We start from the raw sequence: 25,435 nt of genomic DNA, 5'->3' as shown, positions 1-25,435 counted from the left end.
TTGTTCCCGTCCTTTTCAAAAGGCTTGTACTGGGGCTGGGGAGATGGCTCGGTGGGTAAAGTACGTGCTGTGCATCTGTAAGAACCTGGCCTGGAATCTGCAGCACCCATGTGGAAGCCAAATGTGCCTGCGGTCCCCATGTCCCTACAAACAGGGGAAGTGGAGACCAGAAGTGCTCATGTCAGTCACGGGGAGCAAGAGACCCTACTGCAAACAAGGTAGAACGTGAGGATCACCACTCAAGGCTGCCCTCTGACCTCCATATGAGTGCCGTGGCTCACACACACACACACACACACACACACACACACACACACACACACAGTTAAAGTACAGCTGAGTAAGATGCCATGTTCTCAGAGCTAGTAAGCGCTAAGAGCCAGAGTCAGAGTTCTGACAACCCAGAAGAAAGTTGGTAAAGTTTACAGCACAGATGAATGAATGTCAACCATGCTCTAGGACTTCCTACCTTTATTGAAAACTTTTCTAGGCCGGGCGGTGGTGGCGCACGCCTTTAATCCCAGCACTCGGGAGGCAGAGCCAGGCGGATCTCTGTGAGTTCGAGGCCAGCCTGGGCTACCAAGTGAGTTCCAGGAAAGGCGCAAAGCTACACAAGAGAAACCCTGTCTCGAAAAACCAAAAAAAAAAAAAAAAAAAAAAAAAAGAAAACTTTTCTTGCACCTTGCAGAAATGTCTTCCTTTTTTCTGAGACCATAAAACAAAGAGCAGTCCTAACTCCAATTCAACTCATGTTTCATTAATGTATGTTTTTCATCTGTCTTAGAAATGTATGATGAGCTGGAGAAGATGCCTCAGTCAGCCAAGGATTTGACTCTCAAGTGTGAGGGCCTGAGTTTAGATCCCAGAACAGCAGGGCATACCCGGATCCCAGTGACAGCAAGATTGGAGGTCAAGACAGTTGGATCCTTGGACATTCCCAGGACCAGCTAGCCTGGCCTGCATGGAAAAATTTCAGGCCAATGAAAGATGCCATCTCAAAGAAAAGGTGCAATTATCAGAGACTCAGCATTCAAGGTTGTCCTCTGACTTCTGTATGTGTGCTGTACACACTCACACCACATATGAACATACACACATGTACACACACACACACACACACACACACACACACACACACACACAGAAAGAACCTTTTTCTGAACAAGAAATCACTTAGGAACCACAGTCGACCTCACGGGCAGTCTGCTGTGTGTTCGTCCCCTCCTTGGCAGCTCTCTGCCCTCTTGCTCTTTAAGTTCCACTGCAAGGCCGATACTCCCTCCAAACTTCAGATCCTGCCTGCTCTCTCTCCACCCAGGATATGCCTTCTTTCATAAATTCTCAGCTTATTTTTATCACATAAACTACATTGTGCAACACTCAATATCTTTTCCATTCTCCTTTTTTCAAAAATAGGAACCAATTTGATTGGATGTGATAGCAGGAGAGGCAGAAATGTGGCAAAATTTTAAGTGGTGAGAAATCTGTCTCAGCTACCTGGGTTTTGAGAGGCAAATTGTGACTCCCCTTCTCACTCTGTATTGAACTGCCAAAGCTAGGTGAACCAAAAGTCTTCATTGACTTCTCTACCTGTCTGCTTGCCTCCAAGTAGATCTAGTATTCATTAATTTGTGTATTTTATGTTTGTTCTGGCTATTCAGATTAGTAACTGAAAGGTTTATATAAAGGTACATAAGTACAGATGGATACCCTTGAAATTGCAAACTTCTTGGATATTTTCTTTTAAGACAGGGTGCAGGCAGAGTTTCTCAGTGTCCTGAAAGCCAGTCCCAAAATAACCACACAGAGGCTTAATATTAATTATAAATGCTTGGCTGATAGCTCAGGCTTATTAACTAGCTCTTTCAACTTAAAATTCACCCATTACCATTAATCTATGTGCTGCCCTGAGGCCTGTGATCTTTACCTCTCCTGCCTGTACTGCTCCTTCCCAGCTTCCTCTGTGTCTGGCTGTCTGGTCTATACGTCCTGTCTAGCTACCAGATAGTCAGATTTTTATTAAACCAGTCTGAGTGGCAAATCCTCACAGTGTACAAAGGGATTGTTCTGCAGCAACAGGGTCCCACTGTGTAGTCCTTACTTGACTTGATAGATAAACTGCTCTGGCCTCAGACTCAGAGATCCACTTGACTGAGCATCCCAAGTGCTGGGATTAAAGGTGTACCCCTCAGATCTTAATGTAGCAGGCAGGCAAAGCTGAGAAACAAACCTGTACATTGATTGTCCCCTATTCTGTAGCACTTACCTGGATATAGACTGCAAGTTCCTGAGAATAGCAGACACGGGCCCGACCCATGACCGGGAACACAGTAGGTGCTTAACAAAGTACATACTTGATAAACATATGTTGAATCTGTCCATCTCTTCCATAGTTGGTTCATTAAGTTTTCTAGACACACACACACACACACAAAGTTCTGACCCCTTAGATGAAAAATGTGCTTGATTCACCTCTGTGTTTCCTAATAGATCAGGTCACAGGTGATCATTAAACAATCATCAAGTTGAGTTAACTGCCATTCCTTATCTTTTGCGCCCTCCTCTGGCCCTACCTTGTCCATTTGCCTCCCAAGCCAGAATCCCTCAAAGACTTTCACCATCCTAATCAAATATTGGAAAGCCAGATACCTTGAAGTCCTTCAAATCAAACTCAAAATTAAAATTTTAAATGTACTCTACTCATTTTGTAAGTAATTTTGTGACCAGCTAACTGCAATTCCAGGAGGAGGGCAAAAACAGAAGCTTAATGAGTCTGGTCAGACACACCATGTAACAGATGTCCAACGTGCCGCCATGAGCTTAAGTCATAAATATGATGTCTCTGTTTGGCAGGGCAAAATATATGAGAAGTGTTTTATCGGTCACTGGGCAACTTGCTAGATGGAGGGAGAACAGCCTGAGGAAGGCAGGAGCTTCGTCTAGCTGCATCTCCAAAGCAGCGTTGGAGAGGCACAGATAACCTGCTTGCAGTGATTCATCAAGTTGGTCCTTTGTTTCATTAATTTGAGTGTCAAGTGCAGCCATACAACAAAGAATTGCCGAGACCCGCTAAGACTCTCCTCCAGCTGCTGCTTTTCCTGCCCAGACAACGGGCACTATTCATGCCCTCAGCAAACTGAATGAACAGTTAACTGCATGGCTGGCATGCTGCACAGCACTTGGAGTTTTTGTGTTTTTCTTGAAAGGCTCCGTAGCATGTGTTTCTGTCTCCTGAATGTTCATTACTGAACCAATCATTTTAACTTTGTTAATAGAGTTTGGAAGTAGGCCTCTCAGGTTAAAAATAGTCCCTGTTGTATCATCTGTCCAGCGGTAGATTAGGGAAGATTAAAAAAGGGTTGCAATGCCTCTGCTGGCCCCGCAAAAGCTCTCACTGTGCCCATGGTCCAGGTGGTCTGCTGATCATCCCTGTCTTAATGTGATCTTTAGCCCCATACTGTTACAGATCCACTGTGAAGAGAGACACTGAGACCACTGTGTTCACGGAACAATTTCACAAGAAACATGTTTTCAGCTAAATTGGATGCTTAGCACATACTCTAATTGGATGTAGGGATGGGAATGCCTTAGAACAGGCCACCGATGTGAACTCGACACTGCAGGGTTTTCATTTTAATCCAAGTTCCGAATGTGAAATTGTGTACATCAGTGCATTACACAACACAGGTGAAACATCAGGTTCTTAGGATGCAAGATCTTTTTATCTCCAACAGCTAGCACTTCTTCACTGAAATTAGGAATACTCTGTATCCTGGTTAACCACATGGATGGGCTGCGCTGTTTCAAAAACTTTAAAATCATTTAAATGAGCACTGGGGACCTCAAAGGTTGAGTAGAAACATAAATTGTGTTCTTGGAAGCAAATGATGAATGAAGTCATTTACATGAAAGAGTGCGGTCCAAAGGAAGCGTGAGACTAACGATTTGTCAAAACAAAATTAGGGAGGAAAAGGACATTTGAAAACAACTAGAAATTGCAGTGACATGATTTTTCAGGAAAACAATTCCATGATAACATTTGCCAAACTGTAAACAGAAAATGCAAATAAATATAAATCTATTGACGTTTGGGAAGTTAACTTGTTTTTATTAAAATCACAAAACTGAAAATCTGGTTAGCAAATTTTCAGATGGCCACCGTGTTCAGGATCAAATTGGGTTCTGAGTCCTTTTAGCTTGATGGCTCCATAAAAAGATAACAAACCTCCGAACCAAGAAATGGGTACACCCTTGCGGTTAACTGTCTCGCCCCAGAAATTCCACTTCACTGAAAAAAGATGGTTTGGGGGCTGGGAGGGGGGACTGCAGAGGACTCTAGGACCCAGCAGGCGGCGGCAGGCGGCGGTGTGTGGATCGCTGAGAGACTCGGAGGGTCCGGCTCAGTTTTAATTCTCCTCTAATCTCTGCAACAGCAGCGCTTCCTGGGTCCCGCGGCTTCTGCTCCAGCTCAGCCGCCCGCCCGCCAGCCGCCAGGCGAGCATCCCAACCGCCTCCGCCCCATCACCCACCATGGACAGCCTCCAAGAAAAAGTGGCTCCGGACGCGCTTGCCTGAGAATTCCGCACAAAAGAGGCGCTCAAAATGAAGACCCTGGTGGTGAGTCTGTTGTTCCAACTCCGCCAGGCAGAGGCAAGGACCCCCGGGGCTCTGTGTCCGGGGAATGCCCATAGAAGCCTTCCCGGGTGCCCAGCCCTGTAGCAAGAGGTCACCTGTCATGGGTGACAACTTTCCACCTGGCTTGGAACCCGGGATGAGCACTGGAGATGCCTGAGCTCCTGGATCTTTATCGAGTAATCCAAGGGGCGACTGGAGAGCAGAAGAGCAGGCTGACCTCTCCGGAAAGGAGGGTGCCCCGCTGCGACTGCTGGGCACAAACTCAGAGGGGCGAGGGGCGAGGGGCGGGGAGGAGGGACCATCATCGACTTTCTTGGTTTCCTTGTCGGATTTCAAACTTAGCGGGGATCGCTGCGGGAAGCCCCAGGGACCCAGAAGAGATGGTGTGCAGAGGGTTGGGATCCCAGCAGCTTAGGTAGGGACCAGACCTTCCTCCCCAAAATGCCCTCAGTGGGCGCGCTCACCCTCACCGCGGGTCACTGCGCGCCACCTGCCCTCCACTGTGAGAGGCGGGCTGTGAGCAGCGACACAGGGACATCCCCGGCAGGTGTGCTGGACCATGTCACCTCTGCTCCCTGGCTGCGGGAGTCTGGGGCGGCTGCCCGGGACCTGCGAGTGGTGTCAATAGGAGCGGCTAGCTTCCCGGCTGCACGCTCAGTCGCTGTCTTTCTCCCTGTCTCCCTCTCGCCCGCCCGCCCGCCCGCCCGCAGCACCATGGTCTGGCAGTGTGTTTAGTGCTCACTACCATGTGCACCAGCTTGTTGCTCGTGTATAGCAGCCTCGGCAGCCAGAAGGAGCGGCCCCCGCAGCAGCAGCAGCAGCAGCAGCAGCAGCAACAGCAGTCGACTGCTGGCAGCGCGCAGCCAGTGGAGGAGAGCAGTCCCCAGCCACGTAGAGCCGCCCCCGCCGGACACCAGCAGTTGGATGGATACCTCGGCGTAACCGACCACAAGGTGACAGCTTGTGCGCCATCCTGCCCGCCGCAGCTCGGCCTGGGCACCCTGTACACCTGACCCTTCGTTCCTCTTTCCTGGGGCGGTGAGGCACGGGAGAAGGTGTTAGTTCGGAGGCTGGAAGGTAGTGTGCACTAGTTGGGGCAGGGAGGGCTGTGTACTAGCTATGAATTGCTATTCCGAGAAGGATGCAAAGTTCATCAGGGAATAGGAACGAGGTGAGTGGACCCCAAACACCAATGATCCTGGACTAGAATCCGGAGTCCTGGTGAAAGCAACTGCAGATGGATGTCCAGTTGCTGGAGCCTAGGGTTTTCCAGGCAAGCCCTGCGCGGGTGAGAGGAATCTGGAATGGTGCAGGGACCAGCCCCATGGTTCCTCCTACACCGCCTGAGGGGAGAAGAAAGAGCCCCCACAGCTCAGTCCACAGATTCCACTCTGATCTCTGCTGGGGACTGCTCTGGGCTGAAAGGCCCCAGCCCCTGGGGAGCCCAGTTCTGCCAGGCACAGAGGGCTGGAGGCATACTCCGCTCCCACTGGCTTGAAAGCCTGTTTTCCTTTGCCTTCCGGGAAGCTACTGCATGGCTTGGCTAATAATTAATAAGCTGGGGTTTTTCCCCTTTAAATTTGAGCCTCCTTTCCTTAGACTAATAAATCTCTGGTTTCAGTGCAGGAAGCCTCTGGGAGAAACCAAATCAAGTTTCCTGATTCCAAAAATATTTTAATACAGTTTAAATGTATCTGTGATTATTTGAAATTGCTAGTGTGTTTTTATTAAAAAAAAAAAAAAAACACTTCCATTCCATGCCTATAAGCCTAGAAGATGGCCTGAAATCTCTCAACTCTTTTTACTTGGTATTTTACTGCACTTTATGATCGTGAACCAAAGTAGTATTTGCATATGTTCCCTCTGTGTGAGAAGATTGCTCTTGTCACACATGAGTAAGTCAGACTTTAAGTGACAATCAAAATATTGCCACTCACCTGTGCTATGTAGAATGCTACAGAGGAGAAGAACCCAAAGGGATGCCATGCAAGACTCCGCTTGCCTGCCCCGAATGCCCTGGGAAAACAAGGCTATCCTGGGATGTGTGTAGCAAGATACACTGATAGACAACATTGTGCCTGTTACAAACGGTGCTGTGGGGTGCACCAAGGAGGGAGCTCACGTCCTCTGGAAGAAGCAAGGAATATTTCTTTGAAAATATGAAAGTTGTACTAGAGAGACTTGAGAGAAATGAACAGGAAGAGGCTGAGGAAGAGGCTGTTTGGGGTAGGCTTACAACTCCAGAGCGGAGGCTTAGCAATTACAGCTTCGGTTTGCCTTGGTTGTTGATTGATTACATGCTCCGTCTGCGTGTGCATGCTGCTGATAAGGGCTGTAGTGTGGGGATGTTTAGCCCCGGCTTCTGGCTGGGGATGGATGTGGCATTCTCGGGGGGGGGGGGGGGGTCACTGGCATGTGACAAACCAAGTGTGGTGGTGGATTTTCACACTTGTTGTTTAGTGGGAACCTATCTCAAATTTTGGAAATGTACATGATCAGGAAATGTCTGAGGAGCAACACCCTGCAAGCTCTGGTGGACATGGGAAGGTATTCCAAATAATTCGTTCCTTCTGTAACCCAGTGTTCAACTGTCCCCAACTAGGAGGACTACCAGTCTAATAGTCATCTTCGGAAACGCTCCTGTAAACAGGTGTGCTGATGGCAGTTTCAGTGTGCGGAGCCTTGTGTGACTAGGCGAACAACAGCCTTTGCACGCTTTAAGAAATGCTGCATGTGAGTGGGCATTCTTGGCAGAAGGCGGCCTTTTCTCTCTCAGTTACCAATATCTACGCAATTCACCCTAGAAAACCATCGTCTCCCAGGGCATGGTGGTATGCACACATCAGTGAACCTGACACTGCAGGCCGAGGGAGGGAGGGAGGGTAAAAGCAAGGAAACCCATCTCACAAGTCCCACTCCAAGGTTGCACCATAGCACCCACGACACCAAGCAAAGCAAGAAGTGCAAACTGTGCACCAGGGGGTCACGTCCTGTACACCAGGGGGTCGTGTCCTGAACACCAGGGGGTCGTGTCCCTTTGTCCCAAGAAACTAAAGCAAACCTGCTCAAACGGCCTCTGGTGATCCTCTTTACTGCTCCTGTGGCTCCAGCCAGCAAGTGGACAGAGCTCCCACTGCCAGTGGCCATCTGAGGTGCACGTCCCTATAAACACCAAGAAGCTGCTGGTGCATTCAGTTTTGCTTGAGATCTTCCACAGTCTCCCTCAGGCAGGGCTTCCTGTCCTCACCACACTGCCACATGACACTATGACACTTTTTTTTTCCTTCTTCACTCTCTCATCAGTCCTCAGAAAAATTAGATGCTCTGAGGGGGATGACCACAAAGCATATGCTCCTGCATATTGAATCGGAATTCCAGCAGACACTAGATTTGCTATTGATTCATAGAGCCTCGAGAGAGTTGCAGGTACTATGTAGGCAACCATTCACATCTCCGCAGCTCGAGGTCCCAAAGACTGATAAATGTGTAGTGTTTATGTTCAGTTACACGATGGAATTAACATTATAACTTCAAGATTAACATCAACAGGTGGCCCTAATCCCTAGCACCTGAATTTTACAAATCTGTCTACATTGGTAGTCTTGTCTCCTATGACTGTGGACTAAATTACTATTGAGATTGAATCATTGTGTGCTTTTGTTAAGTGATAGGCTAAGTCAAGCTGGTGCATGTTAAGATTAAAATATCCTTTTGCCTGGCCATAGGCCCCTCTCACTGTCCTCTTTTGTTCACAGACAAGATCTTAGGAATTGTAATCCTGGCATGACTATACACACAGAAGGCCACTCAGTTGCTCATGGTCATGAAGAAAGTTGCTTCTCTGTTGAGTAGTCACCCTCTTTCCCAGTCTCTCTTCCCCCCAACTCATTTCATTGGGTGACACAGTAGCCCCTGCATCTGTAGTTAGAGATTACTCTCTGGGTTGTCAGTTCCGAAAGCCATTGATGGCTAACACAACTGGCCAGGGACAAGAGAAGAAACCAATTTTCATATCCGTGGCAAACTCCCTTATTTAGTATCATAGCATAATGTAACCAAACAAAACATAGATGCATTGTAGCTAGAGTTTTCCTGCCTTGCCCACAGTCAGCACAAATCTTTGTCACCCGCCAGTCCCACAGCCGCTCAGACCCAACCAAGTAAACACAGAGACTTATATTGCATACAAACTGTATGGCCGTGGCAGGCTTCTTGCTAACTGTTCTTATAGCTTAAATTAATCCATTTCCATAAATCTATACCTTGCCACGTGGCTGGTGGCTTACCGGCATCTTCACATGCTGCTGGTCATGGCGGCGGCTGCAGTGTCTCTCCTCTCAGCCTTCCGCTTCCCAGCACTCTCCTCTCTCCTTGTCCCACCTACTTCCTGCCTGGCCACTGGCCAACCAGTGTTTTATTTATTGACCAATCAGAGCAATTTGACATACAGACGGTCCCACAGCACTTCCCCTTTCTTTTTTTTTTTTTTTAAAGGAAGGTTTTAACTTTTACACATCTCCAAAGTCAGCTTGGTATATTTGGGAATTTGGGCGTAGCTTCTCTTACTACTTCCTGCTGGAGGGGGGCGCTGTATCTTATGGGGACACAAAGAAAATTTTAGGATCATGGAGTAGTCCGTGAGACCGTATCGTCTGAGCCAGTTGCCTTGAAACGATTCTGGATGTTGGATCATCTGGGCCATGGTGTCATCGGAGACCTTTCAGGTGGTCTTGGCTGGTCAAACCTGATGTATCTTAATCTGGAACAAATCCATAGCCTCTGGGTTTCTGTGGAAACAAAAGCAGAGCCTCCTTTCCAAAGCAACATATCCTTACATCCAAATTTTGAAGTTAAGGTACCTTTAAAATACACATTTTGGCATAACTCAACAGCTTTTGCAATCAAATGTTTCTCTTCAGTTACGAATATCAAAGAGAACATAATCCAGATTCTCTGTGTGGTAGCCATCTTTACGTGGCTTAGTTTTTATATTACCTTGAGCCTATTGCTTTAAACTGCAGCCTTTTAAGCCTGAAATGGTGCTGTGGCTGCTGGCTCCACCCACTTCAGCTTCCCAACATGGCGGTGGTACGTTTCCCGCCAGCACTGGGAGCCATCAACTCTCAGAAATAGTGGGTCTATGCTTCTTATCAAAGCAGCGTGTAGCCCAAAAACCTCTTTTTGTTTTGTACTAGCAAAGGCTAAATCCACCATGCAGCTTAATGTGCCACTTGCAGAGGCCTCATTCCCGCCATACTGCAGGTCAAGCACACACGCCAGGAACCCGCCAGTAACTCAAACCGGCAGGCTGCCGCTCATTTGAGAGAGACAATTAGGAAGCTGTTTTTAGCTCCATTTTAGAATCTTTTCTCAGGTTTTAGGTAGAAACTTTTGCCCCACGTTGGGCGCCAGATGTAGATGTAACCAACCGTCTTATTAAATAAGAAACACAGAAACAATGTAAAAGAGAAAGCCGAGAGGTCAGAGCTCAGAGCTAAAATCTCACCCTTCCTCCTGCTGTCCCAGCTTCGCGAAAAGAGACCTACTTCCTCTCGGTTCGTATTTTTAAAGTATGTTGTTGGGTCTCTGAGGGAGTTGAAGATTAGTTAGTTATGGTTGAAGATTAGTTAGTTATAGTTGAAAATTAATTAGGATAGAAAGTACATTAGATACATCTTGGAATTATCAAAATAGGATAGATAATGGAATTATTTTCTCTGATTCGTCAAATACCTGTTTAGGTATTTATTACTTGTATATATTGTATATAGTTATTGTACTTTTGTATATAGTTTTTCTTTTGTTAGTCATAACCTTTTGCTTTTTTTCTTTTTATTAAAATAGAAAAGGGGAAATGTGGTGGTAATCTAATTGTATTGAAATATTATTTTGATTTGTACTGAAATATTAATTTGATTGTATGTTAATAAATAAAGTTGTCTGGGGGTCAGAGCTATTAGAGCCATAGCAAGAGTGTGGCGGTGGTGGCACACGCCTTTAATCCCATAGATATCTGTGTGTTCAGGGTCAGAGCTATTAGAGCCATAGCAAGAGTGTGGCGGTGGTGGCACACGCCTTTAATCCCATAAGATCTCTGTGTGTTCAGGGATACAGCCAGCATTGGAGACATATGCCTTTAAGACCTAGGGGGCTGTACATTCAGACAGTGACGAGGCAGTCATGTGTTTGGGTTTACAACCAATGAGAAGGCAGAACAACATACTTTAAAAATACGAACCGAGAGGAAGTAGGTCTCTTTTCGCAAAGCTGGGACAGCAGGAGGAAGGGTGAGATTTTAGCTCTGAGCTCTGACCTCTCGGCTTTCTCTTTTACATTGTTTCTGTGTTTCTTATTTAATAAGACGGTTGGTTACATCTACAATGCATAAACACACACACACACACACACACACACACACACACATGCACACACATGTGCACGCTTTCTCTTGCACTCTCGTGCTCTCTCTTGTGTTCTCTCTCTCTCTCTCTCTCTCTCTCTCTCTCTCTCTCTCTCTCTCTCTCTCTCCACATTCAATCAAGCCTCTGTCAGAGGAAAACTCAAGTCTTACAACACCAAGAACGGAGACAGAGAACTCAATTCTGTTTCTAGTCCAGATCTTACTGGATAGATAAAGTCATTTCCCATCTGGTAGGCCTTCTGAATTACACCTGAGCTGATTGCCATTCCCAGGGCCCAGGCTCTTATCACAGAAGCACCTGTCAGCTGCCCTGCCCTTTTCTGCAAAGGCTAAGGAAAGGACAGTGAGTGGCAGCGAGAGCTGAGGCCCTGAAGCTGTCTCTGCACTTCATAAGCAGCCTTAGGGACGGAGCTGCCTCATGCCAACTACACGATTGTACCTTGTGTGTTCCTTCCTCGGGCCCTGGGGTTATTTGATACTTTTTGGTGATTGTGCTGTTACTATTCATATGCAGATGTCCCCTGGAAATATGGACAAGTCAATTCAGCAACTGAAAAGTAATCCAGAGAAAAAGTTGTCTTATAACTCATTTCAAAGTTGTGCGTGAAGGATCCCTCTTTAGAAAGTCTATAAATGCTTAGCAACAAGTTGACACCATTTATTAAGCTCTATTTGATGACATTTGAGTAATCCAATCAGTGATAAAGCATTTCAGTGTCCAGAAAATTCAGAGTGAGCTAATTTTCAGTGTTCAGGTATTAGCACACGCAGTCTGCCAACACTGATGAAATTACAGAGCAAAAGGGAGTCACGAGGTCAACCAGCTTTTGTGAGTCAAGAGTTTTGACAACGGGGGCTGGTGAGCTGGCTCAGCAGGAAAAGGCGCTTGCTGACATGACCTGAGTTCCATCCTCAGGACCCACGTGGTAAAAGGAGAGAGCTGACTCCCACAAGCTGCCCAACTTCTGGATGTGAACCACAGTGCACGCATGTGTGCGTGTACACACACACACACACTCACACACACACACACACACACACACACACGAATAAAAATAGAAAGTTTTTAATTTAAAAGTTCTAACAATATGGCTACAGGAGAAATTTTTGTCTGACAATAATTAAAATACTAACCCCTACATTGCTGTGACAGGTAGCAATTTTTCCTTGGAGGTAATGCCAGCATCCCTCCAACTTCCTGTCCTTGGTGAGGGACTTCAGCCTGCTCCTTTTGAAGTTTCTTCCTTTAGGACCTGCCCTCCTTCCCATGGGAAGCTCCCCGAAGTCTTTCTTGTCACACAGTCCTCAGATCATATGTCATCTTTTAATGAGCCACATTTTGTTTTGCTTTCCTTGTATAAAATAGGCTTAAAGCTTCCTATTAGGTCCACTCTAAGTAGAATCTAGTGTTGTGGCAATAAAGTCTTTGTACACCTTATTAACCAATGAATTCCAGGAACTGGAGGGAGCAGAGCCTGGCACTGGTGGGTGCACAATAAATATGCAATGAAGGAAATCAGAATGTGGGGCAGAGCTGAGCATCCCACTTTACATCAGTGCTTTCCCCACAGAAGACATCAAGTGTGGGCCCAAGGCCCTTGTAGGTCTTGTTTTTCTAAATTTGTCTTGCAAGGAAAAAAAAATAACAACTATAAGTATATCTGTGGAGAAGAAAAAAAAATTCAAAACAAGAATCTTTGGGAACAAGATGTGGGAATCCACTTAACACGCTTCCTTGTGATTCTTATACATATTAAAGTTGGGGAACTGCTGTTAGAAGTATCTTAGCATCACAATGTCCTGTAGCAGTTCATTCTGAAGGTTTGGAACTAATTGCAGGCCCTAACAAATACTCACTGAAGGCCTAACAGTTTCAGAACTGGGCACTGAAGAATACAATCCCTACCCTCAAAGGGCCTTTGATCTCCTTGGAGAGGAAAGACAAAGGAGAAAGAGGAGTTAAGTAATAAAGCCAGGGCTGAATAATTCGAGAGCAGGAGACAGCCAAGGAGCACGGACTCAGAGAAGGCAGCTCCGTGCTCTTGCTCCAACAAGAAACTGGACCAAATACTGTTATTACAGTTGAAGCATATAAAGCCTTCTCTCCAGTAGAAAGCATATAAAACCACCATTCTATTATTTAACCCCATCTATGGACTGGGGTGGGTGCAGGCTCCGACAACTAGTCAGTAAACGAGGTGGGTATCAGAACTGCTGTGAAGGAGACTGATTTTTACATTCAAGATTGTGAGACAGTCTCCTGAATGGCTTAACTTCCTCTGTAGCATGTACTTAGCATCATATCCAAGCTAAACCCCATACCTTCTGTTTGGTGAGTGTGGATACAATTTCACTGGCCAGCAGCCAGCACTTGCTGTTTGTTGTGGAACTAACACACCTGTTAGAAAGGTGCAGGTCCGTAACCCTTAGGCCAGGCAGCAGCAGGGGCAATTCCTGGATTTGGATATGGAGAGAGATTAAAGGGGTCAGGAGTTATCCAGCGCGTCTCCATACTATGTACTCTTCCAGCAGCTGCGTAGGTCCCTAAGTGTAGAGAGACAATGAATGCTTATCTCTTAGGCAATAGTGTTACCTCTGCCCTTGAACTTGGTGCAAGGAAAGAATTCCCTTGTAAGTCAGTGCACTCAGGATCAGGCAAAATGTGGGTGCTGATGACATTTGTGGGCTGTGTTCAGATTCTCTTCCACACAGTCCTCCGTCTCAAATGTTTAGGCCAGCATAGGACAAACGAATGTTTTTACTGTGTGTTCCCAGATAAAAATCACAGGATGTGTGTCGGCAGCTTAGACAGCCCACACACAGGCAAGCCTTCCCTGCCATGTAGCCCAGGTTAGATCAAGGCTGTATGTTTTGACTTCATAGCTAGAATGGAAATGCTTACTCTCTCTGATTCCTTGCTGGCCAGCTGGCTTTTGGAGACCAGGGTGTTTTCTTTGTGTGTTCCATTATATTTTTAGGTTTTAACATGATGCCTGGGGCTTCAGTAAATACTTGTCAACTAAACACTGTCTATGTAAATATTTTTAATTCCTTCTAAAATAAGCCTGTGTCGAGTGTCTGACCATTTGGAGTTATTGCAGAGGACTAGCTTCATGTCATAAATACCAATTTCTCCCACCACAACTTGTACTTCTGTAGTTAATTCATTTCTACCTTCTTGAACTAATCAGATCTCTTAAGACATACTCAGGATTTTTGAGTTACACAGGCAACTTTAAAAAATTATCAAAAGGCATTCCTGAGTAGTTGTGTGATTTGCCCAAGGTCATGGCTAGTGGCAGCTGGGGATAAAGTGTGAGCCTGGTGTGTGCTTCATTATCATGAGGAGACCCAGGGCCAATATCTTCTAAGCAGTGACTCACCATTATTTGGACAGAATTTATTAAAATGAAGAGCCTAGGCCTACCCAGTTATTGGAAAGAAATAAATATTTAAACATCTCATTATTCTGAAATGAATATGAGAATATGCCTCCAGATAGTTGAAAAGGGTCTTCCACCAATGACTGTGTTTGCCATGACTATTCTAAAGGGACACAGGATACAAGGCACCAACGTAATTGGAACAATTTGCAACTCAGAGTAGATTTCACTGTGAGGAGTCGCTGAGGCGAGCTGGGGAGATGGCTTGGTGTGCTGCTCGCTACACAAGCCTGAAGTTGATCTCCTAGACCCCCACAAAACCTGGGAGCGTGCATCTGTGATCCCAAATGGAGGGAGAAGGCAGGAGAATTTCCTGGAAGATCCTGGGACCAGCCAGCCTGCCATGTGTGTACAGCCACAGAGACAGAAGGGACATCCAAACAAGGTAGAAAGGGTGAAACCGATTCCTGAAAACTGATCTCTGACTCCCTGTGTGCACTGTTCTATATACATGCCCACACTCATACACACATCACACACTCATATATCACACTCTCACACACATATACATACACATCACACATTCACAGAGATATCACACACACATCACACACTCACACACATACCACACACTCACACTCACCACACACACACACCACATATACACACACATCACACACTCACATCACACACACCACACACTTACATACACATCACACACATGTACACACACATCACTCATAGACTCATACACACATCACACATTCGTACACACACATCACTCACAGACTCATACACACATCACACACTCGTACACACACAGAGAACCATGATTGATAGACTTTGCTTAAAACCCTCTGAACTTCAGAAGCCAGGCCTCCAGCATCTGCATTTATTTCTCTGTCAGCTCCACAGAACATCAGGCCATTAAGACACCCAGTGTCTTCCAGCTCAAAGTTACAAACGTTTGCACAGTTATCCCCAAATCATCACAGTCAGGTCTGTCACACCGATAGTCCACTCACTGATATAAACTTCTGTCCTAGTTAGCTTCTTGTTTCTGAGATAAAACACTGACCAAAACCACGTTGGTTGGGGGGAAGGAAAGGGTTAATCTACTTAAGTGGCCCTGATCACACCGTAGTCACTGAGGGAAGTCAGGCAGGAACTCAGGCAGGCGCAGAGGAAGGACTGTGGAGGGGCGCTGCTCACTAGTTTACTCTCCACACTCAGACTCACTCAGATTGCTTTCTTAGACAACCAGGACCTCCTGCCGGGGAGGCCCCGCCCACAGCAGTATGGGCCCTCCCACATCAATCATTAACAAAGAAAGGGTGTCCCACAGACACATTCACAAGCCAATCTGATGGAGGCTTTTTCTCAGTTGAGGTTCCCTTGCCTCAGATTTGTCTAGGTTTGTGTCTAGTTGACAAAAATTAACCAGCATACAAGGTAATCAAGCCAAGGGAGGTCATGTTTAATTGTATGCAGGCATGCTACGGCCTGGACACTCATTTAGTGAGATTACCTTTCCCCCAGTAAGGAAGATGGCGTCATCTAGAGACTAAGCCCACCACGAGTTTGAAGGACAGCGTTCTGCAAAGCCCACGGCCTCCCCTAACCTCTGAGATGGAATACCTACTCGGAAGTACTCCAGGCAGCAAAGAAACCTTTTAAAAACTGTGAGGGAGAAAATTAACCTTGACAGTTTTTGTAGCTCAGCCTGAAAAGAAAACTTTATTATTATTATTTTCTCTCTTTGTGGCTATGGAGTTAATCTGCAGTGTCTGAGAACCAGGCAGATGCTGAGAGTTCTCAGTCTGAAGAGCAGAGTTAAACAATTATTTCTTATAAGAAGCATATTCTGAAAATTAATTGCACATATGGGACTTCTCGGCTGACTGTTACTGCATTTCTCCTTACAGACTGACGTATGCTCCTTGCAAGCTCGCATTGCAGTGCCTGCCCATTGCTTAGAGGACCTAGCAACAGGGTCTGCCTGAGCGTCCCCCGCCCTGGCCCCCACAGCTCTCCTGGGGCCAGGCTTCACACACTCTGGGAGCACAGCTTGCTCATTCACATGTCCCTGCTGTTCCTTCAGCAGAAAATACCCTTCCAGGGGCAGGAGATGACTCAGAAGTTAAAAGCAGCCACTCTCTTGCAAAAGACTCAAGTTCAGTTCCCCGCACCCACACCAAGTGACTCACAACAGCCTGCAACTCCAGCTCCAGAGGATATGACACCCTCTTCCTGTCTCTGTGGGCAACTGCACTCAGGTACACATGACCCCATACAGACATACAGGCACATATACATAATTCAAATTAGAAACACATCTTAAAAAGAAATATTCTTCTCTTACTTTGCCAGACAGAGACCTACTTCTTCATTAAGACCCAGGCTCAGCCTCCGTCTCTAAAGTTGCCCCAGATATAACCTACATGCAAAAGAAGGAGATGTTCCTTCAGACTGCCCATATCAGTCACCTCATCTCATCCACAAAGACCCAGCCCCCGCCCAGAAGAGGAGTAAGTACAGCCAGACAGCACTTGACCCTGAGAATTCTGTTGTTCTGCATGCATCACAGAGTGTACTTGTCAAAACAACACAGTGCCCTGGCCATATTCTCTTATGGAACCACCATAGCATACGTACCTTGTTGGTGGTGGAAATGTCATTCCACTCACTGCGTGTGGCTATATTATCATTATACCCTAGAGAGTGCTAAGCTATTCTTTGTAGCATGTACACCTTTGGTCGCAAAGTATCTCCATTGGTTTTCATTACATTTCCCAGCCTCATCTACCTTCTTGAATGTAATTTAGTCACATATGTATCAAAGCTCAGGAAATCCTTGTTGAGTACTAGGTAGGCAGAATCTGACTGTGATTATACATATTATGAAGATATTTGAATAAATTTGGCTAATTAATCACACGAATGGACAAAGATGATAAGTGAGGCCAGAAAGACTTCACATACCTAGACTTAATTTGTTAGTCTTTTGAAAATATAGACCAGTAGTAATGAACCTTCTAGAATGGTAGACCAGATGTCAAAGCAAGAGGTCATGTCCAGGCTCTCTAGTAGTGAGCTCTTGTGTCTTCTAGGTTTAAGTCTGATGAGTGGTTAAACAATATGCATTCATTCCTTAGTTGGACCATACTGTGTGGGGCCCAGGAGGCAGCACATGACAATTAAAGCACAATCCCTCAACTCTGAGAAATTTACATCCAGCGGGAAAGGGAGAGAAATAGATATCAAGTAGCTGTGGAGGAAACTGAGCATGCTTCAGCGGCTGGGTTTGTCCTGAAAGCGTTTGTGAAGCAGACACAACTTACCTCAGATGTGTGTTTCGGGAGCATCATTCTGGAATCGGGATAATGTGATGAAAGTAGATCTTGGTTACAGGGTAGGAAATGCTGTTCAAACTAGCTAACTAGCGCTGTGGTCAGAGTCAGCGACATTGGCAGTCCGAGGACAATGACTCAGGTCTGCCTGTGCCGAGATTCTAAGCTTGCCACCAGAATGCTGGGTAAGAGCACAGCTTCCTCAACAGCAGCAGGTTTGTGGTTCAGTGGCTGCCGAGAGTCTCGGGAGGATCCCAGATGGTAGTTCAACTTTGTCTAATTCTGAACCTCACTGTGCATCTTCATGCCACATGCCGACTTGAGCAGAACAGGAAGCAGTGATGCTCTGGTTAGGGCTGAAGCAAGCTGTTTGCAGAGACACCACAATGCATGCTGGTGACGGTGGGCCTGAAACTGTCCACCTGCAGCAGAACCAGCAAGATCTGTGATAAAGATCCCCTGGGGCTCTTCCCGTTCTCCAGTGGGGTAGGCAGACTTCACTCTTGTCTAGGGAGATTTTCGTCTCATAGTAAATCTTAGCAGGCGTAGGTATCACAGAGTCAAGGGCGGTTTCCCTTGCCCTCATTTCCCATTTAGCTACAGAGAAAACAATTACCATTCTTTGAAATCACCTTTGTTAACAACATCTAAGGAAAGGAAAGAGGGTTCCATTCTCGTCGCATCAGAAGGAAATTGGCCATAAAGTAACGCAAAATTTGTCAAGAGCAAGCCTGGATCATAATTCCTCCAACAGCATCTGATTGGAACCAGAAACACATACTGTACATTTAAATGAGTGGCAGGTTTATGGGACCCGTATTTGGAGTGTCTCAGCAATTTGCACCTGCCAGGCTGCCGGCAGGAATATCTGCGAGGTGTCTCGAGGCACCTGAAGCTCCCACTCCACACCAAAACTCACAAAGCCCGTCGTCTCATTCTTCTTCACTTGTACAAGTTTTGAACAAGAAAAGTGCAAATGGTCTGCATGTGTTCCCGAACACAGAAAGGGGGCGGGGATTATGGGAACTCGGGGGAACTCCCACTCCCATGGCTCCAGCCACAGCCACACTGAGGGAAGCTTCACCCTGGCGCTGTATCTGCCACAAATCCACACCCCACGAGTCATGCCCCGGCCCAGAGCTGTGCGTAGTGTTGTGTAGGCCTATCATGGGGTGAATTTCTAGCTCTAAAATCAGAAATGGTGCCAGAGAAAGCGAAATTAGGGAAACGGTGCATCTTCCCATGGCTGGGAAGATGGCACCAAGGGGCTCCCAGGGAGCGCGAGCTGGGCCTGGAACTCAGGACCTCTCCCACACCTCAGCAGAACTGGGAGGCAGAACCTCCAAGAAAATGGGGCTGGGCTATGAGGCTCAAGGCCCACCCCAAGTGGCCCAGCTCCTAAGGGAGCAAAACATTCTAACACAGGAGCCTGCAGGGAGCCTTGGCATTCAAACCATAGCAGGCAGGAAGTCTGTGTGGTCTACCCTTGGAAAATTAAGGACCGTGCGAAAGAGCGCTAGCCCCTTTCCTGTTAGCCGAGAGGCTCTGCAGTCAGACGGTTAGAAAATGCTGCTCACTCTCTAGAAATGCCACTAAGGGTGTCTTGGTGTAAGCTCTGAATCATTGGTGGGGGGTCACAGTTCCTGGCCATTATTATATTTGAATATGATCTGATATCCTGTTTGATAATAGAGTATTAAGAAGCTAGAGAATCAATACGTGACCAAACCCCACAAAGTACTAAGGAGGCTCTGCTTTGGAATGAGCCATACGGTGACTGTGGTCTACAGTGAGCCATGTTTGTGTGCAGAGCGCCTTCTGTTGGAGAGTATGAATAAGGAAAAAGAGGCAGGGTGCTCACTTTGAAGAAATGAACATCACTCCCTTCGCAGTAGGAAATGTGGGTGCGCTTGGCAACATGACAGAAGATAAAGGAGAAACCAAAATTTCTCACTAAGACATAATTACTCTTGATATGTTAATGCATGTCCTTCTGGAAGTCTTCATACCTATCAAAATGTGTGTAGATGGTGTTTACAGGTATTTCAATCTTTTATTCAACTTTGCAGACTATACAGGGTCATCGTGTGATGCTTTGCCAGCATGAAGTGATCCTGGTACTAGGGAGGGTATTGAATGGACATAATTCGTTCAGTGGCTTTACACTAAAGTATATTTCAGTGAGGGTTAGACTAGAGTGGCTGAGCCTTGGTGTTTGAGTTGAAGATCCCACTTTGCTGCCCCAAAGGTGTCTGCATCCTCGGCCACTCCTCTCTCCCTGCGCCCGTCAGCCCTCAGACACTTCAGCTGAGGCTGTGTTTCCTGCCTGCCTCTCACCCCACCCATTTTCCCAACTGAAGAGGAATTTAAATTTCATAAATCATTCCCAGGAATCTCTTCATCCCTCTTGGCATTTTTCTTTAAATTTCACTGGGTAATGAGTAACTGCTTTGGGGGTGTAGCCAGAGGTAGCGTCATGTGGCACTTCCAGAACACTGCTAAAGATGAAGACGAGCTGAGGGAGTAGGTGAGTGGCTTTTCACACGCAGAGCCTCTTGTTTGTTTCCTGGACCTCATCTTTCCAGTCCCATCCATTCCATAAACAATACAACTCAAAACAGCCATCCACAGACAGGACAGAGTACTTGATGCTGCTTTCTTTCCTAGACAGAAATTTCACAGAACAATAATTTGTAATTTTACCTTCTTAATGAGTGACCTTTCTGTGTTGTTTTTAGTCTATGTGATCATATCTTTATGTGACACAGTCTCAGAAGGCATGTTCTTTCAGTCCATGGGCAGAGAAAGTCTGACATTAGAGCTGCTGGGAACACCTCTCCCACACAGCAAAATGGCCAGGGACTGCTAGCCCGAGCCTGGGACTTGCAGAATGCCTCCTCAGTGCAGCAGGCCTTCTGTTTGTCCCAGCCCTCTTTTATCCACGTGATTAAAGAATTACTTATCCTTACCATTTTTTCTTTGGGAGGGCTTTTATTGTGGTGAAATGTGTAATAACACCTGTAGATTCCATCATTTTACCTGTAGAATTCTCGGGCATTATCTGTATGTACTGTGTTGAGCAGTGAGCACAGCTACTTATTTCCAAAATTTTCCTCACCCTACCACAGACTCTGTAGATAATGAAGCAATAGAGCTAGCCCATCCCTTCCCTCCCCTAATCCCTGGAAACCTCAATTCTGCTTTCTATCTCCATGAATTTGTCTAGTCTCAATGTTCCATATAAGTGGAACCTTCCAATGTGTGTCATGTAGGGAGGGTCTGCCTTTATGAGGCTAAAGGTGGGAGAGCAAGGAGTACCACTCCTCCTCCGTGAAGCCTTCGAGAGATGCCTCCTCTGTGAAGCCTTCGTGAGACGCCTCCTCCGTGAAGCCTTCGAGAGACTCCTCCTCCGTGAAGCCTTCTAGAGATGCCTCTCCCCGAAGAGTGCTCGGGAAAATGTTTCCAAGGTTTATCCGTGTTGTAGAATATATCACACCTTGTGTGGTCTTAAGACTAATAGCCTACCGGAGCACACTTGTCCAGCCCTTTTGTGATGGGCACTTGGATCGTGTCCACCTTTTGAGAATGATGCTGCAGTGAAGTCAGTGTTCCCATCCCACTTTTCCTTCCTTCCTTCCTTCCTTCCTTCCTTCCTTCCTTCCTTCCTTCCTTCCTTCCTTCCTTCCTTCCTTCCTTCCTTCCCTCTTCCCTTCTCTCCCTCTCAAGGCCCCAGTGGCACCTCGGTCTCTAATCTTCATAACTGAGGACATGCACAACAAGAAGAGAAATAAGAAAGTCCAAGAGAAACTAATTATTGCACTATTTTTCTTCATCTGAATACCATATTAAAATGTAAGAAAAAAATTTTAAATGTAAGGAAAAAACAGAAAGAAAAATTTCTCCAGATCCCACGACTTTGAGATAAATAATGGCACCATCTTGATTTATTTTTGCATTATTTTGCATTGAATGCATTTCTGAGCGCTGATATAAGTATATGTTTTTTTCTTTTATTGTCTGGTTTTGAGATAAGTCTCTCTGTGTAGCCCACTCTGGTCTCAGATGAATAATTTTTGTAAATCATAGGACTGGAGTGGGGAAAAGCTCATAGCCATCTTGCCTTGGCCTCCCAAGTGCTGAGATCAGAGTGTTGACACACTGCATATGATGTGATTTCCTAAGGTGGGAATGGGTTTGTGCTTTGTTTTGCAGATATTAAATTAGCCACTGAGGTTTCCTTTAGTTGGTAGCTGCGTTCTTCCCCCTTTTAGTACCTATGATCAAACCCAAGCCCTGTGAACGTGAAACAAGCATCCACCAGTTAACTAACTATGTCTTCACTTCAGCCCCCAGCTAGCGGTTTGGGTTGGTTTTTTTTGGTATGACTTCTTTGTACTTACTTCCTGCACATGTCTAGGCTTGTCCCTGTGATTTGAAAAGCCCACACAAAAGTATAAATGGAGAGCTACAAACATTCTAATTGCTTTCATTTCCCAGTAATTACATCATTGTTCAAGAAAGGTACTCAACTTTTAAAGGTTTCATCTGGCCTATCCAACTTCTGGCTTTGATCAGAATAACTCTCCCACCCTTTTCTTTTTGATTAATAATCAAAGTATCATGAGATAAAAATGGACAACGTGCTGCTTGAATTTGGGGGTTATCAAAAGTCGTCTGTTTTCATCATTTTCAGTTTTTGTGCATTAAACAGCCACCTTAGCTGTTTTTGTTGTTGTTCTGGCAACACACTGTCAAAGGCAGCTTAACAAAGAAAGGGCTGAGGGCCGGGGAGGTGGCCCAGTGGGTAGAGAGCTGAGGGCCAGGGAGGTGGCCCAGTGGGTAGAGAGCTGAGGGCCGGGGAGGTGGCCCAGTGGGTAGAGAGCTTGATGCACATGCACCAGGACCCGCAGTCAGATCTCCAACACCCACACTTTTAAAAGGCCAGGTGCAATGGTGCACAGTTGTAACCCCAGAGCTGTGGGAGTATAGACAGGCAGACCCAGGGGTTTACTGGCTAGCCAGTCTTTCAGAAACAGTGAGCACCAGATTCCGAGAGAGACCTGACAATAGAGGCAAACATTTGGCATCAACCTCTGGCTACCACGCTTATCTGTTTTTAAATAACATTCTTGAAATTTGAATGTGTATACTCAACAATCTCTTAGCATTTTTATTTTTTAAATCATGAAATAAAAGTTGTATGTATTGATCATAAACACCACAGTGTTTTGATATCTGTGTATGATATAGAATGGCTAAATCAGGTTAATTCATCCATATATTACCTCACATAGTTACTTTTGAGGTCAGAACACATAAAATCAACTCAAACCAATTTCCAAGTACGCAATGTCACTTTTAGCCATCACCACCAGGTTCATTCTTCCTAGTGGGTGGTGTGCATCCTTGTGTGCCTTTTGACAATAAGGTCTCTTATGTAGCTCATGCTGTCTTGGAACTCACAGTATAGCTGAGGATGACCTTCAACTACTCCTCATCCTCCAGCTCTCTACCTCCCCAGTGCTTAATTATAGGGGTGCCCAGCAGAAATTGTGCAACTTTTACCAACACATCTCCCTCCTCCCTTCTCCCAATCACCTGAGCCTTTGCTGAATGCGCCCCACACACACACACACACACACACACACACACACTTCAGTGTTTCAGATTCCATAATGTGAGCCTCACACCTCCTGGCAACCAAGGAGCAAAGGAGAGGAGGGGAGAGGAGAGGAGGAACTTGGGAAAAGGATATAATTCTTCAAGGCATGATTCCGAAGTCATATTTCCTCCCACTAGGCTCTGCCTCCTCCTTTCCCACCATTTCATTCTACTCCAGTTATGAGCCCACCATGGATTAATCCATGCATGAGGTTAGAGTCTACATTATCATCTGTTGTCCTGAAAGTCCTCTGAACATCCCTGTGCTCAAGGCTAGTCCTCTGAACATCCCTGTGCTCAAGGCTAGTCCTCTGGGCATTCCTGTGCTCAAGGCTAGTCCTCTGAACATCCCTGTGCTCAAGGCTAGTCCTCTGGGCATTCCTGTGCTCAAAGCTAGTCCTCTGAGCATAATGTACTCAAGGCTAGTCCTCTGAGCATAATGTACTCAAGGCTAGTCCTCTGAGCATAATGTACTCAAGGCTAGTCCTCTGGGCATTATTGCATTCCAGGTTAGTCCTCTGGGCATTACTGTGCTCAAGGCTAGTCCTCTGAGCACAATAGACTCAAGACTAGTCCTCTGAGCTTTATTGTGCTCAAGGCTAGTCCTCTGAGCATAAGGTACTTCAGGCTAGTCCTCTGGGCATTACTGTGTGCAAGGCTAGTCCTCTGAGCATAATATACTCAAGGCTAGTCCTCTGAGCATTACTGTGCTCAAGGCTAGGCTTTTGTAACATGAGTTTTGGGGACATTTTTAGATCTGAACCATGACATACAAACCAGTTAATAAATGACTCTGTCTTCCTTCCGGTTAATTCAGACCTTAGCAGTTTAACTCTGGTGAACTTGGACATTGATCTGACAGGAATTTAGTGCACTAACTGCTGAGCCATCTCTGCATTACTTTATTTTTGTTGTTGAGTTATGAGTTCGAGGAAGCCTAACAGATGTCTCAGACACTCAGGCAGCACCTGCTGGATTTGTACACATTATCACAGTACCCAGCTCTCCTTTGTTCTCGATTTACAGTGCTTTGACTCACTGTGCTACATTCTGAGCACTTTTTACTGATAGTTCTTTCAATTTGCTATTCGGCTGTGTCTAGTCTGCTGAACACATTTATCCTGAAGTATTTTAATAATCCTATTTATCATTTCTAGATCTTAATTCAAATTGCCTTGAGAGTTTTTCCACAGTGTCTCCTGATGTATATAAATTTTATTTTTGTACCTATGGACTTTATTTTCTTAAGTCTCTGTAAGATTAAAGATGGATTTTGTTTCTGTGCAAAGACCAGAGGAGGATGCCAGGTGTCGAGCTCTATCACTCTGCACATTATTCCCTTGAGACAGGGTCTCTCACTGCATTCTCTATTTTTCAGCTAGGCCAGCAGCCAGAAAACCCATAGAGACCCTCCTGTCTCTGCTCCCTACATCACAGGGTTCATGTGGCCATGCCTAGCTTTTTAAGTAAGCGCTGGGGATTTGAACACTGAGCCATCTCCCAACCCTTATTCTGACTCAATTTGAGTTTCTGTGATGCACAATGTTATTGAGCATCTGTTATGTGCACACTGGCCATTTCTGCGTCTTTCCTGGAGAAACATTTATTCAGATTCTTTGCACATTTTTCCATTAAATCACTTGCATTTTAAAAATGTACTTATTTATGTGTTTGTGTGTGTATGTGATCATATTCACATGTCTGCATTCACAGAGGCCAGAAATGGGCATCTTGTGTCTTGCCTTTATTGCTCTCCACCTGTTCCCCCAAGGCAGGGTCTCTCCCTGAACCTAGGACTCTTGTTTTCTCTTCTAAGCTGAAAGCCAGCAAGTTGCACATATCCTCCTGAAGCTGGGAAGTCAGGCATGTGCCAGACACCACAAGTGCTGTGTGTGGGTGCTGGGACCCACACACAGTCCTCACAATTGTACAACAAGCACACTCTTTGCTGCTGTGACATCTCTGCAGCCCCTGAGTTACTCACA

At 45.8% G+C, this 25,435-nt stretch overlaps 1 protein-coding gene across 1 annotated transcript in view; it reads left to right on the top strand.

Annotated features, from left to right (window-relative positions):
• Positions 1-4,375: 4,375 nt before the first annotated feature.
• St6galnac5 (ST6 N-acetylgalactosaminide alpha-2,6-sialyltransferase 5) overlaps positions 4,376-25,435 on the top strand; it is a 177,953-nt gene continuing 156,893 nt past the window's right edge. The window contains exons 1-2 of the mRNA XM_006989511.4: positions 4,376-4,617; positions 5,346-5,588. Coding sequence (XP_006989573.1) covers positions 4,603-4,617; positions 5,346-5,588 — 258 coding nt within the window. The 5' untranslated portion in view covers positions 4,376-4,602. The remainder of the gene's footprint in view (positions 4,618-5,345; positions 5,589-25,435) is intronic.

This window comes from Peromyscus maniculatus, chromosome 6 (assembly GCF_049852395.1).
Source record: "Peromyscus maniculatus bairdii isolate BWxNUB_F1_BW_parent chromosome 6, HU_Pman_BW_mat_3.1, whole genome shotgun sequence".
Classification (NCBI taxonomy): domain Eukaryota; kingdom Metazoa; phylum Chordata; class Mammalia; order Rodentia; family Cricetidae; genus Peromyscus; species Peromyscus maniculatus.
This window is presented reverse-complemented; position numbering and strand designations above follow the sequence as displayed.